The following is a 19,293-nucleotide window of genomic DNA, read 5'->3' as shown; positions in this document are numbered from 1 at the left end:
CAAGCCGTGAAGAAAGTTCATGGTAAGTGTGGAGAGAGGTCACCACAAGTAAACAGGAAAAACCCCAAGAGATTTTCTGATTATGGACACTTACCTTTTGTAATTTCACATTGTCCTCTTGGAAAATAAGTTATTACTAGAATTGCTTTCGTTTGCCACGGATAACGACCAAAGAAAATCCTAGTGTTTTTTATCCCAACTATGCCGTAATAACGACTAATGAAAATCCTTGTGTTTTTTTTTTTTTTTATCATAACTTTGCCGTGGGCAACATCCAACGAAAATCCTAGTGTTTTTTTATATCTCAATTCTCAACTAAGCCGTGGATACGACAAATGAAAATCGTAATGTTTTTTTATCTCAACTATTTCAAATGTTAGATTTGAAATGGATGTGCATGACTTATGTGTAAAATCGTGAGCATGTGCGTCCTCTTAATATTTAGGACAAAAAAGATTGCTGAACAACCAAATAATCATAATAAATTTTCATTTGCGTCGTATTGGGTCAAATTTAAAAATAAAATAAAAAAGAAAGAAATGTTTTCTCATAGAAGTATCGAATTCGAGTATCTCCCGTCCCCTTTCTTGGTAATCAAAAAGGAAAAGAGAAAAAGAAAGCATGTTTAGTGAGAAAATCCAATATTTATGTTTGGCCCAATTTACAAGTGGCTACTTACAGGACCAAGGTTGGGCCGAACAAAAATCGGTCAACTAGATGCAATGGAGCTTGACCAGGCTTGGTCTATAAGTAATGATCCATTGGGCCGATTTCGAAAGCCCGGACCTCTCACAAGAAAATAATATGCATCTCGCGCCACCAACTCGATTACACTCGATACTTCACAGCCGTTGATCCAAATTTATCAACTTTTGATCTCTAATTCTCCAAAGGCAAGCCCTAAAGGACACTGATTACCGTGCGAGTGATTGTATACTATGAATTTAAATATCAGTAGAAGTACTAGAACTGACATGCTCTCTCTCTACTCTTCACAGACAGCCTGTTCTAAAGCTTTCTAGGGTTTTACTCGTTTTCTCTCTTTCCTTCCCTTTAGAGACAGTATGAGGTAAGCTATATTTTTTGCTCTCTATGCGTTAGATTTGCTTTCGTTTTGTACTCACGATCGATCGATTTTGCGCACGTTCCATTCCTTTTGTTTTTCTTATTTGTGCACCGCAAGCGTTCTAATCTGTTACTATGTTTGACGCCATGTTGCTTTTTCTGATATGTGTTTTGCTTTGTCCGTTTGATTCCTGAGAAAGTATTGGAAAATGAAAGGCTTTGAGATTTGCTTCGACAGAAAGTCGGTGTAATAGGTTATTATTAATTGTATTTCGTGTGGTGAACTGGGAGAATCAAAGGTGAAATTAATTGGTTTTCATAGTGTCTTTTGCTCTTTATGATTTCATTTACTGTTTTTATAGAAGTTTGTGGATTGAATTTCAGTTAATCGTCGAGAGTTAATAACACTCCAGTCATTTTGTTAAGTTGAAGATGATGCTTTACTGCTTAGTCTTGGGCGAATTTCAGTTGGCCTATATATGTTTGGTTATCAAGGATTAAGTTATGGGGACACTCTTAATTCTTTGTGGGAGGGGGAATTAAACCTTTCACTTTTACAGTTGTACAGGTATAAAGAGTTGGTTACCAATAGGCTACAAGTTCCTTGTTCATTTATTGTGTTTTAAGTTTAGTTTCCTTGTTCCTTTGTTGTGTTAAGTGTAGTTGTAGGTTTTTATTGTCTGTATGTTATAGATTTCTTACAAGAATTTACATTTCATACTATTTGCATAATTGTTGTATTTGTATTGCCTAATACTCTTGTTCAGGGGTCTCAAGTGAAACATGAAAAATAGATATCTTGATGGTAGATGAGTCGCTATGGTTTTGTGAAGGAGAAGTCCGTTATCTGTACTGTGTGGAAGAAATTTTGTGGGAATAAGGATTGGGACAGATGAAGCGTGTTTTATGCTTTAATCTCTACAGAAACACATTGTTTTGACAATTGAACTGAGTTAAATGATATCAAACATAAGATAACTCATAAACTAAATGAATTAAATTCTCGAAAGTTGTCGTCCACTTGGTTATCAAACTTTCTGGTGCCACGTTATAGATAGAATAATGGATTTTATTTTACTTTGTGATTTTCCTTAAACCACATGTATCTGATATTTGCATTACAGTAGAAGTTTTTGGGATTGTCTTATTTCATGTATATGGTTGACCCCTTTTTTGTGTCTTTGTTGTATTGTTCTTATCCATGCTTGAAAAAAATGGTTGTGCTGTATGTTTAATTTTCTTTATTCAACCTGTTCTTGTAGTTACTGCTATTGAACATGGCAAAATCGTGGGTGTATGTAGTATGTACAGTGGATATGTGAATGGTGTATATTTTTGTTTAGCAGTGTCTTTTCTTCTCCTTCATGTGCCTTTTTCTATAATATGCTTTTATGTTCCTTAGTCGCCATCCTGAGTTGAAGTGGGCCCAGAGGCAAGACAAAGTTTTTATCACTGTGCAATTGCCTGATTCAAAGGATGCAAAGGTGAATCTCGAGCCAGAGGGGGTCTTTACTTTCTCAGCTAGTGGTGGAGCTGAAACCCACCTTTATGAACTGAAATTGGAGCTTCATGATAAGGTCAATGTGGAGGTAAGATAATCTTCCCATGGGCTGATGATGCCTGCAAATCTGCAAGTCTAAGACCATCTGGTTTTTTATTGCTTTGTCTAGTTATGAGTGACATTTCTATTCCATTCAGGGGGAAAAAAAGATAAACAGAAAAAAGAATGGCTTTTCTACATCTATTAAGCCTGTCAGGCTGATCCTTCTTCTTCTTCTTTCTCCCCTTTCCTTATTTATAACCTATGTGAAGGACTTTGAAGTATGCCCTGCATTATGATTTATTGGTAATTGGTTATATTTCAAGCAAGCCCTTTCAAAGGGAATCATTGAGCTTCAAGTGAGAGCCCATCTTCTATTGTATATTTGGACTCAATTGTGACAAGTTATCTTTAATTGTTTCAGGAAAGTAAAGTCCATGTAGGGCCAAGGAGCATTTTCTGCATCTTGGAGAAAGCTGAAGAGGGATGGTGGAAAAAGTTACTGCGTGGAGATGGCAAGGCGCCTCATTACGTGAAGGTTGATTGGGACAAATGGGCGGATGAAGATGATGATACTGCTACTGCTACTGGTATGCATTATTCTAATCTATGTTTTAAATTTTGGATCATATTGGAAACCATCATGTGCTTTCACCTTGTTTGTTTTTTCCAATTGGAAATCATTAGATTTAACTTCTCATTTTATTGTTAGGTCCTGGTGACTTGGACATGGGAGGAATGGATTTCTCTGTGAGTCTATTAACTTTTGGAGGTTTCATTTTGAGCAATCTGTTTTTCTTATTCATCATTCTAATCCTTTCTATGGCACGCAGAATTTCGGGGGGATGGGAGACATGGGCATGGGAGGCATGGGAGGCATGGGAGGCATGGGTGGCATGGGAGGCATGGGAGGCATGGGTGGCATGGGAGGCATGGGTGGCATGGGTGGCATGGGAGGCTTGAGTGGCTTGACTGGCATGGGTATGGGAGGCATGGGTGGAATGGGCGGCATGGGTATGGGTGGCGTGGGTGATGATGGTCCAGGTGAATTTGATGATAGTGACGATGAAGGTAAAATCCTCAAGCTATGATATTTGATAAATGTTATGGTGCTACATGTGTTAATGTTCAATGACTAACTGCATGTATTTTTGAGGTCCTCTGTCATTGAGTGACGGTTTTATTCTTGATTGGGAATGCTGCAACGTAGCAGAAGGCAAAATATAAATGGTTTATAGTATAGACTTATAGTTAATATGTAATCAGCTGTATTGATAAAAGATTGATTAAAATGATGAAACATATCTCTTATCGTGTAGATGAAGTTGCAAAGCCAGAAGCTGAGGATGTTGAGAAGGCTGCTGAAAAGGATGCTGGCACGAGTGTAGCAGGCACACGAGAAGATAAAAAGTAAACCACCTAAAGCATGTGATTGACATAATTTAAATCGTGCACTTAAACTTATAGTTTGTGCACTAAATTCAGTCGTTGAGGCTGGTTGTATGCTTGTTGTTTTCCTTACTCTGAGTGCAGTTTGAATTTACCCAGTCATTAAGAACACTAGTTCGTGTCTTATTTAAATAGGCAAAAACACGTGTTAATTCTGAATTAGATCTCATTACTTTCAATTGTTGCCTATAATTTTCATTGTCTTTGATTATCTGGTAGTTGATTTCATCTTTTTGTTGCTTTATTGGGCCTTTTGTGTTGTTTGAGACTTGTCATCTGGCCAATTGTATGTTGTCAATTTGTCATCATCTCCGGTGTTCAGGTGATTTTGGTTTACTATCGTAGCGGATATTCCCTGAATAGCTAGATCTCCACCAAAAGGTTGTTGAAGCTGAATAGGGCTGGGAGTACTTTGCTAGTGTTGGACCAGATTAATTGACTTCCTATTTTTAAGTCTGGAATTAGCAAGTTGAGTTGTTTTGAAAGGCTTGGCCGTGGATCTCCGTGGGCTGAAGAAAGATAAGTTTGTCTATTTAGAAATTCTTGGGGTGTGGATTGAGCTACTTATGCAGTTATACTATTTATCTTGGTAGTAATTCAGGCTGCTATAGAATTGGATATTTGGGTGTGCATTGCTATAGGAGGTTCCATATTGGACCCATGTTAAATTTGGCAGCGAAAACTAGAAGGTAACGTATTTGTTGAATTTTACCTGTTATTGTTCTTTGGTTCTAATTATAAGGTTCTCGACTTTGTGTTTTTAACCGCCCAGGAATGATTCGAGTTGGTTGGAATTGAATCCTTTCAGTTGGGAATTTGGAGTAAGTTCAGTTTTACCAGTGTTTATGGGGGTATCACATCTAGTCACCATAGCCCATGTTCCATTTCATAGATTGATGGTCAAAACATTTCAATTTGATGATCTGTTTGACACAATTTTGAACTTTGAGTAATCAAATTGAAACATTTTAACCATCAGTGTTCAACTTGAAACACGAGTCGTCTTTCAGTGACTAAATGTGATATTAAATGTGATATTAACCAAGGGTTTATGGTTTCTCATCATAAAAAAAATACTTTTTTATAGTACATATCAACTTGGACCATGGTAGTATGATACTTGTTTTTCCGACTCTGTCTGACACTATAATGGGGGAATCATGACAATCATGCCGTAATTTGGCCCATACTTGTTTGATTTTTCTAACTAACTTGGATACCATGCGGCAGGCCTTGGAAAGTTCTAGAATAAGCAGGGGATTGACAAATCCTCCAGACGTAGAGCACAAGCACGAGACAGTTTGTCTACACCAATATTCTCACATAAAAACACCATTCACTTATCAGGATTGGCAGAGGAAAAAATAGTTCTTAAAATTGTTAACTAGACAAACATTGACTAGAACCTCAAAATAAAATCAAACGATAGAAGCTTGCAGATCATCAATCAAGAGCAAGTATTCGAGAAAATCCAGACATTTCGTACAAAGGTTGGTTGCGCAAAATGCCTCTTAAAACTAGCAAACTCACCCTGACTTTCTAGGCACCATCTCTTGTATCAAGTATCAACCTCGGCCTCGACCTCCACCTATCACCAAAAGCAAAAAAGATGCATCAATTAAAAACAGTTAACCCAATATGTGCAAGGTTTAGATCAGAGCAGAGGCGGCCACATTGCCACAACGAAAACCACACCCACAAACATACAGAGAAAAGGTGAATCATGATTCATGTATATATATTTCTTTGATATGAGTGATAAAACCTAGAAATCATCGCTGGGAGCTGCTTAAAATTAAAAGTTTACTGATTTGATAACTTGCATGGTGAGAGCCCATCACATACATTTTAGAATGACCATGGCTACAATCACATAGGAAGTGCAGTTGATCTCTCATCTCAGAGCCCTCTTGATCTAGTGGGACCATGGGGACCCACTCAGATAGTACAGCACAGGTAAACCACAGCTTATCACAAAGTTAAATAAAATTTTCACAAACAGCTCCCACACAACAAAAAAGTGAAAATTCCCCCTATTACTGTGAATAAAATCTTACCTCTGTTTCCGCCAGGTTTTCCACTTGATCCCCCCCTTCCTCTGCCTGCCACACCCTTAGCACCACCATCATCGAAGCCACGCCCAATTCCTTTAGCTCCCCTCCCACCAGCAACATCCTCTCTGCCTCTCCCTCTTCCACGTCCCACACCAGGTGGCTTCCGATCTAATAACAATGAACGTACTAATTAAGCAGCAAAACTCATAGTTCTTCTTTCTGGATGTTAACATGTATGCACACATACTGACTACTTTAAACTCGTTAAACCAAGGGAGCAAAATATGTTCGGACAATCTGAAATTGACTACTTTTCCTTACATTATATTCAAAGTCATTCATACTTCATATTACTAACAACCTGCGATCCTAAGAAAACATACAAGTAAAACAAGTATCTTAAAAGTTACAATAAGATCTCTGCAAGTTCCAGAATGCATATAACTCCCAGAGCCAATATAACTTTTTCTCCTTCATTTTCAATTCTCTTCTAATAACTGGAATGATTATTGAAATAGATTATTGACACCCTTTGACAAAAAAGTTAGTTTACCTGATCTCGCCTTCGTTTCTTCCTGAACTTTATCAATCACCTGAAACGCAAAGCCATGGTAATTGTTAATTATAATTCAAATCTTGGTCCCTTGGAAGCAAACAGAAAGGAAGAGGAGTAGAGGACCAAAGCTTCCTATGTGCAATAAAATGTCTATGCTTAGGATAGTTCAGCTTTGCAGTCCCAGGATTGGAATATTAAATTAACATATTCCACCAAAATTTTGGACCATATTCAACTATCATGATAGTTTGCTTTTGCTCATAACATATAAATCAAGAACAGAACAATCATGTTAGAAGTAATAGCTACTTCCTATGAAAGAGGCACAATAATAGTATTTTTTTTTTCCAATGTGTGACAAATAATGTCATAGAAAGAACAGACCAGCATTAAGCGATCATGCCCAGGATGAATCATATTTAAAATCTCACAATCAATTGAAAACTCAAAATATGTTCTTGTATCACCTGACAAAAAGAAACTACAAATATGAATAGGTAAATAACAATTGAACGTGCAGAGCAAACCTCATCAGGAACTCGAAGATACTTAATCGTATTCCCACGAATGTAGCACTCAGGCATACGCCAAAACCTATCTCCATCCTACAAAACAAATAAAGTTAGAGGAGCATGATACACATGCATTCACAATATTCAAGCATTGAAGAAGTTTCATAACAAAATAAGAAAACAAAGAACAGCATGTCAAACCTTAGAGGTACAGATGACTTCTCGCAGATGGATGTTCATCCAAGTGTCACAATTGACTAGATGTCCATTATAAGTTTCCCCATTCTTCAGTTCCACCAACTGTTACAACAGACAACGATTGTGAATTACCAGCTGCAACAAAAACGGTACCCGTGAAATTTATTTGCACAAATCAAAATTCAGATTTCACAACAGCAACTGACAAAAGAAGCACAAACTACAAACAAATATCTTACCATGGGATGACCTTGAGCGGTCTTAAGTAGAGATAGAGGAAGCTGAAACAGAAAGTACAAATTCATTTAAAACTTGAAGGGAATAAAAAAATAAAAAATAAAAAACTCAAATACCAAACGAAAATTAGTCACACAACTTCTTTTCTTCTTTATTTCATATTGCTTCGTTTTCTAAGCAACCAAACAAAGGGTTAAAAACGGAGCTCAGACAGTAACTTACCATCTTCTAGGGCACAGAAGCAATCCGAACAAAGACTCAAAGAACCTGCGACGATCAGATCACAAATCAAAGATCAAAACCAATAACATCTCGAATATACTACAGATCAACTATAACCAACTTACAGCACTCAAATAAAACAACACTAGCAATCCAAAAACCCTAATCTCTTCGCAAAAGATCCTACTCGAGCACCTGAGACTACACCGGATAAGAGACTTGAACCCTCAAAGAAGATTACCTGTGATCCGAGAAAAGTAAACTCAACTCTACAATATAAAAATCCGCGACCTCTCCCCGTCTTCTTCTCTTCAGTTCTCGAAGCCGACGACGCGGTGGAGCGGGGTTTTGAACTGGGGCTCTACAGCTCTACTGCTAAATTAAACACCTTTTTTGTTCTCTTTTTTTAAAAAATATATATTTCAAGCCAAATACCCGAACCGGTACCGTGATCCTTCGGTTCTTCCCAGTTCGTAATGGGCCGGATAATATGGTAAATTACGTTAACGACCCACTTTTTACGGTAAGCTGCCCACATTTACGTGCCTAGGTTCTTATTTTTTTATTTTTATAAGTGAGCGGGAATGGAAGATTGGAATATGGTATCACCAAGATCGAGCATCTGCCTTAACCAACTTGAAAGAGAGATTGTTGAGATTCACGTAACTAAGTAATTTTGCGATCACATACAAATCATCATCATAATAATAAAACAAGAATTTTATTTTTATTTTTATTTTTTTTTAATACAAGGGGAAGGGGTGGAGAGATCCGAACTCGAGACCTCTATAAGATAACACACACATAAGTGTCATCTGAACTACTCATGATGCTCAATAGATGACCGAGTTAACGACTGAGTTGAAACGGGTATAGTATTTTGGTGACCAAAATGTGTATCTACACCTTTTACACCCGAAAGAAATAATCAATGTAGAAAATCCTCCTTACAATAGTAAAAGGGTAAAAAGAATAAGGAGTGTAATATTTATAGATATTTACTCCTTACAATCCAAAAGAAAATTGTCAATGTAGAAAACAAGGAGGACCTTCCTCCTCACAATAGTACAGAGTAAAAAGAAAAGAATATCTATGGACGTGAACCACTACGCCAATTAACTTCCGCTTCTTTTGGAAGTAGTCATCTCCATATATATCAGGGAAGCTATGAAACCTGCAAATTTTGTATTTGATCGCAAGATCTACATCTGCCAAGACTTTTTAACAGATATTGTCCAAAGAAGATTCGAATCGGATCGAACTGTCACTTTCTCCCCTTTGACTATGTTAGATGTACTTACCAAGCCACCAAAGCTCATCTCTGTGTTATCTGGAATCAACAAAATACAAGTTTCAGAGTGGATTACCTATTTAGCTCCTCATAAAAGATTCGAAAGCAAAATGTAAGAAGAGACCAAATTTAACGTGTAGAGGCGCTGTCAAGACTCAAGACCATCATTAAAATAACACACTTAGAGCACCATCCCTTTGCCCCAGCAAGTCAAGGAACTAATACGTTCTATCAATAGGTTAAATTATCATCAGTTAGGATTTGCACCAACATAAGTGTCGTTCCAAGTACAGTCGCATACGTCAAGATGGGAGCTGTGTTTGTAACCATCTCAGCAATTACATGACTACCAGAATAGTGTGTTTGTAATATACTTACTTAGATCCCACTGGAGCCCTGTCGTCGAAGTGCTCCCAGATGGAAACCCAATGGGAATGAGACCACAATGTGGGCCCTCAACAGAAGATTGAATACATATCTCATGATGGTGGGTCCTCGGAAGAAGGTGGATGAGACAATCGTCGGATATGAGGATAATTCGCATGGTTGGAAAACGATATAAAATGTTAATGTTGCCAGCCTCATGGTCAAACCGTCCACCAAGTGCACCAGCAACAAGAATGCAAAGCTGCCACAAAATCAAGACAGACAAAACAAAACCTGTCACAATTACAAAAAATGTACACATATAGAAACATATAACATCTGGCAAAGACAAGATTCCTAGAACAAGTTCCAATCAAAACTAAGGACGAAGGGCAATCAAACTAAAACTGCTATTATTCAAATACCTCGAAGAACAAACTGAAACTCAAAGAAACTGAAAGCATAACCAATCATGCACAAATACAGAAAGCTTCTGGGTAAATTTTATGCAACTTAGTAACTTACATTGGCCTTCTCTAAGTTTGGAGTGCAGTCACGAATAAAGGCTACACATTTATGCAAGTCTGTGGTATCCTGATCATGAGATTCATCGACTATCTTGGTTCCCTACATCGAATAGGCCAGCAAAGACAAACAAGGATCTTTAGCACATAAAAAGGTAATGCAATGCGCAACATGATAATGTTAAATGAAAGAGACTCAAGCCACCATAAAACATCAAAGCAAAAAATATCAATGGGATCCAACAAATGCTTTGGTTGAAAGGAAACGTCTAGCTCACCAGGCCAGCATAAAAAGCCAGTACTGCTGTTCGGATTGAATTCATGTCTCCTTGGATTACATCTGGCTTGTACCTAACACATATTTTAGATTTAGTGGCTTGAGTCTCTTTCATTCAACATTATCATGTTCTGCACATATTTTGGAGTGCGATCACAAATAAATGCTACACATTTATGTAAGTCTGTGGTATTCTGATCATGAGATTCATCGACTATCTTGGTTCCCTAGATCGAATAGGCCAGCAAAGACAATCTAGGATCCTTAGAACATGAAAAGGCAATGCGACGCGCAACATGATAATGTTAAATGAAAGTCAATCCCCCATAAAACATCAACGCAAAAAATTTCAATGGGATCCGGCAAATGCTTAGATTGAAAGGAAACATCTAGCTCACCAGGCCAGCATAAAAATCATGTACTTCTGTTCGGATTGAATCCATGTCTCCTTTGATTACATCTGGCTTGTACCTAGCACATATTTTAGATTTAGTGTTCCACATTTATCTGCTTAAGATGAAAATCATCAACATCAAAAAGACTATGTAATGGAGAGGATCAAGAGATATGAATCCCTGCAGTTACATGAATCATGAAAATAAGCAGAAACATCAAAAACTTTGAAGCTCTCAAATTTTAGTCTAATCTGATAGCTGGAGGCACTCAAATTTCAGACAAAACTTTTTTCTGATCCTGCGATAGACAATTTTAGTGTAATCGTGAAGTGCACATACCATATTGTCATGCTTGAATAAATAAATATTAATTACCAAGTGCCATGAGGATTTATTTGGTTTATATTTTAAAGCACTTTAATTTAGCAGAGCTCACATGAATATTCTCACATTAAAAGAATAAAATCTTGATTTGGTGATGAGTTCTCTAGAGCATATGATATTAGTCCGTAGTCCATGTTATGCAATGAAACAGTAACACGACAAGCATGTAGCAAAAATCATGTGTAGCATTTCGGTTGTCATTGCACAATAATAAAAACAATGAACCTAAAGCTGTGGTGGGAAGCTATCAGGGATCCCATGATCGACATGTTGGCATTTGCTATTGCTGAATCTATGACATAAACCCTAAACACTAAAATATCGCCAGAGCCACGTGCAGCATTTTAGTGCTCGTACACAATCTGCAAAAACATTAATAAAAAAAAGAACTCAAAGCTATGATAAGATGCTATCGAGCATCCTATGATGTGACAAGTTTGGCATTGGCAGAATCTATGTTTATGCAAACAAAGTTACAAAACTGGTTTTTAATAAACCTTTGAAACTTTTCCAAGTTTCACTGAAAGAATTGCGTTACAAATGTGAATAATTTCTGCCACCTCTAAAGTAACAAAAAATTCCAAAGCAATCAAAGTTAGCATAAGTCCTAAATTCTTGAATTTCAAGCTATCAACAACCACAAATTACTCCTCAAATATGGGAATTCGACTTTTCAGAGAGAGATTCCAATCAACAAACAAATTGCTCAGAAAAATTTGTTCAGCCAAAACCCTCCCCCTCAGACTCCAAAGTATCAGAAATATTTTATTATGCTATACATACCAAAACCAATATATGCACATAAAATTAAAATACATATACATTCAGGTGAAGATGTGCGATTTTCATACACAGACCTTTTTCGAACTTCGGCAGCCTCTTCATGGGGCAGCAACTGCGGAATCTCATCGAACAAGCGATTGGCGCCTCCATCGGCACAGAGACGTAGTTGTGCTGTTCTACAGAAAACACACATAAAAATCCTTAGTCAAACAAACAAACCGCAGCAAATCCGCCGTTCTTGATCAATCGTGTTCAAATCAATAACATAATTGAGGAGAAAAAGAGGTGCAGGACGCGTACCGTGCTTCCAAAGCAGAGGAGTGAATCTCGGTACGCGTTGGTTAAGCACGACAAGAGCGTAAGTTAGAGAGGGGCGCTGATCGGCGGGGATTGTAGGGAGCAGGAAGGTCGAAGAATGGGTCATTACTTCCATGGCTACCGTTCGCCGTATTTGGTCTCGTGAGTTACGGTTTACTTTCAGTTTCAGCTCTGCAAATCGTGTAGGCTGAGAAATTACTGGTGAAGAAGACAACCTGTAAACGGTGGTGGACTGGTGGTTGAGTCAAACTGCGACTTTTGCACCGAATGCTTGTGCCGGGACGCGTCAACACTCCCACCGCAAAAGGCTTCCTTTCTCATTTGCAGTTTATATAATAAAAGGCATATAATGTCATGAGCTCATGATCTAACTTTAAGCCCTCGTACCCTTTTCGGTTAATATTAAGTGTTCTTACTACATTTCAAGGTAAATTTTAAACCCTCGTATTTGAGGGTGAGGGTGTTAAAAAAATGTAAAAATTAAGCCGATCATCAGTGACAGATTGATAGGGCTACTTTCAAAAAAAATGACAACAAATCGACCGATAACCGATTAAAACAACTGATTGATCGATTATTTTCAAATTAAGAAATAGAAAAAAATATATCGTAACCGATCATTTATATCTCTACTCATACTTTCTTCGGACAACATCAAACTCGTGAACTATCATCTTTAATATTAAATAAATTTTTTTATAAATGAAATAAAATATATAAAAATAGACTTTTTAAATTAATTTTATATTTGAGTGGGGTATCAATACATTTTTTTTCATCTTTCCTTATTTTTCTCTTGACTGATATTTTTTTATATATATATTTTATGCTTTTTTAACTTTTATATTCTTACCACATATTATAGCCAAGCCACCCTTTCGACCATGACAACTCACCGGAAAAAGCATTAGGAAATTTGCAACTCACTCTGACTCTATCAAACTTTTATATTCTTATTATAAATATTACATGGAAAATGATTTGCTGGAATCATTCCAGCAATTTCACCAGATCTACACCATTGAATGTATTGGATGTAGTGTTGTCAAATCAATGTATTGTTGCATTGAATGGTGTAGATATAGTGAAATTACTGTAATAATTTCAGCCCCTATCCCATATTACAGTAGTTATTACTTATTCGTATGACTGGCCAGTGTGGCCAAGTGTTCCCTCTTTCTGAAGAAGAACAGCATGCCATGAAAACTTAAATGGGATGGTCAAACTTCTCAATAGGTCCTCTCTTGGGTGGGCCTAATGAGAAGACTCAACCCAAACCCATGGGCCGGAGATTATGCTTGTGTCTGACCAAACACAAACCTCGGGCCTGAAAGGCTGAAGAAACCCATTCGGTCAGTTTGTTGGACCGGGCATTTTGATATATTTATATATACTTGTAGATTTTATTTGACGAAATTTAGGGATTCAAATAATGACATTAGATGATTATGTGAAAGCCAAATGAACTTTGAAAACAGTTGCATATGATAGGAATCTCAGTAGCGGATAACTGAGTTTGACGTACAAGATTCAAGTGAAATTATGAGTTTCACATGCAATATTGTGCGTACAACTTGCAGCTGATATAACTGAGATATTCATCATTTTTGCTTTGTAAATGAGTTAGACCATAAGACCACAACAATCTCATACCACTTGTGAAATAAGGAAAATGACTTGGATGCCTAACAATTTCTTCTATAATCGGTCATAACAGTATTACGTTATCGAATTACATTGAATTTCGTTATTACGTTGTCTAATTACATTGACTTTAGTTATTATGTTGTCTAATTATATTGAATTTTGTTATTACGTTTTTTAATTATATATTATGATTGAATTTGTTAGAGATACGTAGTGTTGTCGGTGAAATAATAGAAGTAGACTATGTTCATTCATTGTCCAACTTGGGCCCCCCCACGCAGCCCAATAGTAAGGTTGGAAAGGATTCACATGTCCCTTCATGCCTTTCTGCCTTTCCAACAAATACCAAAAGCCAAATCAAGTTTTTGTTTTTTTCTTTAGAAGTCACAATCTACGCATGAGCCGTCGGATACGATAGATCTAATGGCTCATTTTTTTTTATTTTCGTGAAATGATATTTTATACTTGGGTAAAAAATTCTTAAAATTAAAAATACCAACCGAGAATATACTCATATAGAGGGTTGAGAGAATTATGAAAAATAAGTCCGAAAAAAAATAAAAGTATGCAATAATGTGACACATCTTCCAAATCAATAAATAAAAATTGTACACCGTACATACGAAGTGTATCAGAGCCCTGCATCACCCATCCTCTCCCATCTTTGTTTTTGCCAAATTGACTTGAGTTCTATTTATTATTCCAAAGACAAACTAATTAAGTTAAGTTCGCCGGATTTTCATGTGATGTCACTAGTGACGTTACCAAACTAGACGATACCATTGTCATTTTCCATCCTTTTCATATGATGGAAGAAATTTTTTTGTGAGGAAGAGAATTTTCCGCCGGTCATCTATTTTCTCAATTCATGTGTATAGTGGTGCTTGGGATTGTATTTAGTGACGTGGCAAGATGGGATGGAAAACATTTCTAGTAGATTTAATATTTTCGACTGGAATTTTTTTATTCTTAATTCTTCAATAGAATTTAAAAAAAAATAAACAAACGGGAATTTGTCGGTAGCCAATTAATGTAAGTATTTAATGCACCAACAAATTTTGGATGTGACCATACATTGGACAACTGGCTATCATGCAATAAAATAAGACATTTCTCCTTGAAGAGATGCGTGTACTACCACAATTTCTAACGAGAGAAAATTCTATGTTAAGTTTGTCAACATGCCCTGTGTAAAACAAAAGCAATTAATTATCAATTGTGTCACATTTTAAGGAAATTAGGGAGGGACATATTACATATTATTAAACTTTTTGCCTATTTAAAAAGTTAAACAAATTATCTTATTATTGTATTAAAAAATTATCATACAATTGAATCTCGAAATATTGTCATGTTTGTGTTTTCAAGCATAATTGTTTCCAATAAAATAGTGAAGAAGTTATATATTTATCGGTTAATGTGAATAAGAGGGTATATTTGGAATATTACCCTGAAAAAATATGGGTTGTTCTGGGTATTTGGAAGTTTAAAAAGTTTTTTTTTGAAATGGTTATAACCCTAAATTTCATTGAAGATAAAACATCACAAACAAACATACCTAGCAAGTAAACTTAACTGTTCACTAATAGCACGCACCCATTCTCCAGAGAATGACAAAAAAAGACCAAGTATAGTCCAAACAAAACAAAATATCAACCAGTAAACAAGCACTCGATTAACCACGTAAGACCTAGCAGTTGTTGATAGTTGTGTTAAATTAATCTCCTTGTTAGTTACAACTTGCCTTATCCCTTGGAGCAATTATTAATACCAGTTATCTCCTAAAATTTCGCTTCAAAGGAAATAAGTTTTTCCACGATAGTGTTGGTTGGTGGTTGTCTATCCACGACAATGCTGACCAGATCTATAGGAGTTTTTCGTGGTGGATGAGATGCACGAAAGAATAGATGTCTCCGCTCGCATGTCATTTTCATACTGATCCGACTTTTCAAAAAGATGAAGGCGAGAATCAATGCTCCAATCCATATACAATACGACCACAATGGAAAAAAAATTCAATGTTTTGTGATTTCTTCCATGTATCATAGCGGATTCTTCATACTCGATTACAACAAAATTCTTCCAATGTGTCGTGATTTCTTCCTTGAACAAAATCATACTTCTCTATGGCATTAATTCAAAGAGAGACTTCTAACTTTTTTCTCCCATAAGAACTCTCAGTGAGAAAAACGTGTTTTTTTACTACTCAACCACTTTTGTTTTTAATACTTTTCCTTATCTATTAATGTTAATTTTTCATAAACAATTTTAAAATTTAACCACGAAATAACAAGGAACAAACTTTATGGACAAAACCCACTCGGCCCCACCGCATTTACCATATAAGTCAACGATCTCATCACGTGCTTGGCCCCAAGAAATCTAGGCTCCCTAACTCGACCGACAAGCACGTGACTCTTCGGAATTTCTATCGAATTTAGAAGATGCCATTAAACAAAACAATAAACAAAAACACACACAAAAATGACCAAAGACCAGACGCAATCCATGAAAATGATACACACCGGTGGCCTTCCCATCAAGGGACTATGCATGTGGTGACTGGTGAGTAGAACTTCTCCACGTCTCTTCTGCGGGGGAAAAAAAAAGCGTGAGATTTTCGTCCAATGAATGAGCAACGAAAATGATAAGATTCCAAGAGTTCGCATCTCATTATGCTACTTGCTATTGAGTTTGACACATATGATTCAAGTGAATTCACGAGCTTCACGTATTTCACATGAAAATCTCGTGCTAAACAACTGAGATAATTGAGATGACAGCTACTGAATGAGCAAGGTATATAATGATTGAAGCGAATTTGTGAGCTTTACATCTCTCGTATAATACAAATGAAATTTCGTGTGTAGAACGCAACAATTGGAATAATTGGCATGCCAACTGTTTAGATTAATTTATATCACTAGTGAGTGAACAAGCTATATAATGATAGTTCTGGTGCAAGAGTCTTAGAGTGTGTTTGGATTGAGAGATTTGGGGGGAAGGGACGAGAAAGGGAATGAAGAGAATGAAATGGAAAATACATTTCTCTCTGTCATGTTTGGATAGATAAAAAAAGAAAGGAAAGAAAAATAGTTTAATTTACTAGTTTATCCTTATTTTTTATGTCTAAGTGTTATGTCAAAGGGTAAAATAGGTTTTAAACTTATAAGTAACTTAATTAGTAATCTCTTCCCTCCAAATGACTCCATTTTGAGAGGAAAGAATTTTGATAAAAATTTAATGAAATCTTACTCCCAAATCCTCTCAAATCCCTCCCCTCAATTTTTTATAAATTATCCAAACAAGATAATTGGAAGGAAACTCTCTTTCCCTTCGCTTCCCTCCCCTCCAAATACCTCAATCCAAACACACTCTTCCAAACACACTCTTAGTATCAGATGTTGTTCACTACTATTTTTTCTTTTTTCTCTGAATACGAATCTGCATGTTGTAAATCCACACCCCCATACACACCAACAATATTGTCCGCTTTGGGTTGTCCGGTTCCCGTGGATACATCGGGCCCGCACGGGTTTGTTTCTCCTTAGGCCCAAGCAGGTGGGCTAGGCCCAACCCACTCAAGCCTAGGAAAAGGCCTTGTTAGTGGTAAAAGGTGGGCTTGGCCTTATAAATAAGACATGAGTGCCCACATCTTTAGATGTGGGACTTTTACACTCCCCCGTACTTGTGGATTGAGTTATGTCAGACCTAACAAGTGGAGTAGAGGTCATGTCCAACAGGAACGAAGTCAGACCTAACAAGTGGAGTAGAGGTCATGTCCAACAGGAACGAATTGCTCCGATACCATGTTGTAAATCCACACCCCCGTACACACCAACAATATTGTCCGCTTTGGGTTGTCCGGTTCCCGTGGATACATCGAGCCCGCACGGGTTTGTTTCTCCTTAGGCCTAAACAGGTGGGCTAGGCCCAACCCACTCAAGCCTAGAAAAGACTTTGTTAGTGGTAAGAGGTGGGTTTGGCATTATAAATAAGGTATGAGTGCCCACATCTTTAGATGTGGGACTTTTACACTGCAGGGCTTTAACGGGAAGGAAGAAGCTAGTCTGTGACAGAATTATGAATCTGTCATCGATCCCTCTGCTCGAGGTAAGTCATCGGCTTGTAAAGTTTCTAGGTGTCTGGTTTTCAAAAGTTGACATGCATGCATGTTTTCTGCTGTTGCATGGTGTCCCATGATTCAATTCTTTAGCCTCGGATTTCTTTTTCAACAGAGCCTGAAATGGTGCTGGAGAATTTAATCTATTTTGTTCTTTTAATAGCATCTTTAATGGGGAGAATCCCATTCCAAATCCTTTGGATTATACCTCTCATCTCATGTTCTTTCTGCTAGCCTTTCTGGGTAATGGGTACTTTTGCTTTTCTCTAATCGTTCATAGGGCATACGTACTAGGACGTACTAGGGTTCCATTTCGTATGAAAAGTAACATATACGTTAGTTGTAAAATATTGTTTTAAATGTTAGAATATATACTGTTTAAAATACTATGACGGTTTGGTTCAATTTATGTTCAAAATACTCTGACAAATTACATACAGATGCATTATATAATTCGTCATAAAACAAAAACAATTAATTATCAATTGTGTCATATGTAAATGGAATTAGGGACATGTTACATATTAGTATTAAACTTTTTACTATTTAAAAAGTTAAAAAATTATCTTATTCTTACATTAAAAAATTGTCCAGCAATTGAATCTCAAAACATTGTGGTATTTGTGTCTATAGTTTCAAACAAAATAGTGAAGAAGTTATATATTTGTTGATTAATGTGAATAAGAAGATATATTTGGATATAACTGAAAAAGTGAGGTATTCGGAGTATTTGAACGTTAAAAAAAATTAAAATGCTACTCAAATGTTAATTTATATCACTCAAACAATTTGAAAATGCTATTTAAATGTTAAAATGCTACTCAAATGTTAATTTATGCTACTTTTTTTTGGTCTGGTTATATATTTATGCTACTTGAAATACTACTTGAAATACCCCACTACTCAATCTCTTGACGAAAATGCCCTCAGACCTAACATACCTTTCCACGTGATGATGCTCCAATTTGTCATGATCTCTCCTCCCGACAACATGTACCGATGTCATGATGTGGCAAAATAGAAAATTCATTTTTAATTAATTTATTTACGAAGAATTTTCACATAGGTCTAATGTAAGGGTAGTTTTATAATTGTTATAATTTATTTATCTATTTATTTAAATTTGTTACAAATTAAATGTATAATATTTTAATACCCCTACACGTAATTTACATAATAATTTTAACACTATTTATGTTACCAACAAAAATAATACCAAATGTCTATCAATATTTCAAGAACTATATATATTATCATTTATTATCTGTAATATATGTTATAATATATATTAAAATTGCCTATCAAACCGTACCCTAAGTATCGTTTGTGTGTTACTATTTTATAGAAGAAAA

General features: G+C 36.3%; 3 protein-coding genes across 8 annotated transcripts; 1 reads left to right on the top strand and 2 right to left on the bottom strand.

Annotated features, from left to right (window-relative positions):
• The first annotated feature begins 914 nt into the window (after positions 1 to 914).
• LOC119983530 (uncharacterized protein OsI_027940-like) lies at positions 915 to 4,272 on the top strand. 3 transcript variants are annotated; one of them, XM_038827195.1, is made up of 7 exons: positions 915 to 1,069; positions 2,468 to 2,654; positions 3,030 to 3,195; positions 3,318 to 3,355; positions 3,439 to 3,463; positions 3,536 to 3,676; positions 3,925 to 4,272. In XM_038827195.1, the coding sequence occupies exons 1-7, from the start codon at positions 1,065 to 1,067 to the stop codon at positions 4,017 to 4,019; spliced, it is 657 nt and encodes a 218-aa protein (XP_038683123.1). In that variant the 5' UTR covers positions 915 to 1,064; the 3' UTR covers positions 4,020 to 4,272. The 3 variants fall into 3 exon arrangements, with proteins under 3 accessions (XP_038683123.1, XP_038683122.1, XP_038683121.1); XM_038827194.1 differs by having other exon boundaries at positions 3,509 to 3,676; XM_038827193.1 differs by having other exon boundaries at positions 3,439 to 3,490.
• A 1,061-nt stretch (positions 4,273 to 5,333) lies between these two features.
• LOC119983659 (sm-like protein LSM4) lies at positions 5,334 to 8,227 on the bottom strand. Of its 3 annotated transcripts, none has more exons than XM_038827351.1 (8): positions 8,075 to 8,227; positions 7,834 to 7,878; positions 7,614 to 7,655; positions 7,378 to 7,476; positions 7,192 to 7,269; positions 6,662 to 6,701; positions 6,112 to 6,276; positions 5,334 to 5,642 (listed from the first exon to the last, which is right to left on the bottom strand). In XM_038827351.1, exons 2-8 carry the CDS (start codon positions 7,834 to 7,836, stop codon positions 5,620 to 5,622), a joined length of 450 nt encoding a protein of 149 aa, XP_038683279.1. In that variant the 5' UTR covers positions 7,837 to 7,878; positions 8,075 to 8,227; the 3' UTR covers positions 5,334 to 5,619. The 3 variants fall into 3 exon arrangements, with proteins under 3 accessions (XP_038683279.1, XP_038683280.1, XP_038683281.1); XM_038827352.1 differs by having other exon boundaries at positions 7,959 to 8,213; XM_038827353.1 differs by having other exon boundaries at positions 8,102 to 8,213.
• Positions 8,228 to 8,756: 529 nt separating this feature from the next.
• LOC119983609 (thiamine pyrophosphokinase 1) lies at positions 8,757 to 12,506 on the bottom strand. Of its 2 annotated transcripts, none has more exons than XM_038827290.1 (6): positions 12,154 to 12,506; positions 11,928 to 12,024; positions 10,690 to 10,762; positions 10,016 to 10,117; positions 9,503 to 9,752; positions 8,757 to 9,163 (listed from the first exon to the last, which is right to left on the bottom strand). In XM_038827290.1, exons 1-6 carry the CDS (start codon positions 12,284 to 12,286, stop codon positions 9,036 to 9,038), a joined length of 783 nt encoding a protein of 260 aa, XP_038683218.1. In that variant the 5' UTR covers positions 12,287 to 12,506; the 3' UTR covers positions 8,757 to 9,035. The 2 variants fall into 2 exon arrangements, with proteins under 2 accessions (XP_038683218.1, XP_038683219.1); XM_038827291.1 differs by having other exon boundaries at positions 11,928 to 12,029; positions 12,154 to 12,194.
• Positions 12,507 to 19,293: the final 6,787 nt, after the last annotated feature.

Source organism: Tripterygium wilfordii, chromosome 18, assembly GCF_013401445.1.
Source record: "Tripterygium wilfordii isolate XIE 37 chromosome 18, ASM1340144v1, whole genome shotgun sequence".
Taxonomy (NCBI): domain Eukaryota; kingdom Viridiplantae; phylum Streptophyta; class Magnoliopsida; order Celastrales; family Celastraceae; genus Tripterygium; species Tripterygium wilfordii.
Note: the sequence above shows the minus strand (reverse complement) of the source record. Positions and strands in the feature narration are given on the sequence as shown.

Coding starts and splice junctions, on each gene's coding strand:
- LOC119983530 (XM_038827194.1), top strand. Junction 2,655..3,029: donor ATGATAAGGTCAATGTGGAG/GTAAGATAATCT, acceptor TAATTGTTTCAG/GAAAGTAAAGTCCATGTAGG. Junction 3,356..3,438: donor TGGGAGGAATGGATTTCTCT/GTGAGTCTATTA, acceptor TATGGCACGCAG/AATTTCGGGGGGATGGGAGA.
- LOC119983659 (XM_038827351.1), bottom strand. Junction 7,270..7,377: donor AAGTCATCTGTACCTCTAAG/GTTTGACATGCT, acceptor TTTGTTTTGTAG/GATGGAGATAGGTTTTGGCG. Junction 6,702..7,191: donor ATCTTCGAGTTCCTGATGAG/GTTTGCTCTGCA, acceptor TTTGCGTTTCAG/GTGATTGATAAAGTTCAGGA.
- LOC119983609 (XM_038827290.1), bottom strand. CDS start 12,286: ATGGAAGTAATGACCCATTCTTCGACCTTCCTGCTCCCTACAATCCCC. Junction 10,763..11,927: donor GCTGCCGAAGTTCGAAAAAG/GTCTGTGTATGA, acceptor AATATGTGCTAG/GTACAAGCCAGATGTAATCA. Junction 9,753..10,015: donor CAAACTTAGAGAAGGCCAAT/GTAAGTTACTAA, acceptor ATTTTGTGGCAG/CTTTGCATTCTTGTTGCTGG.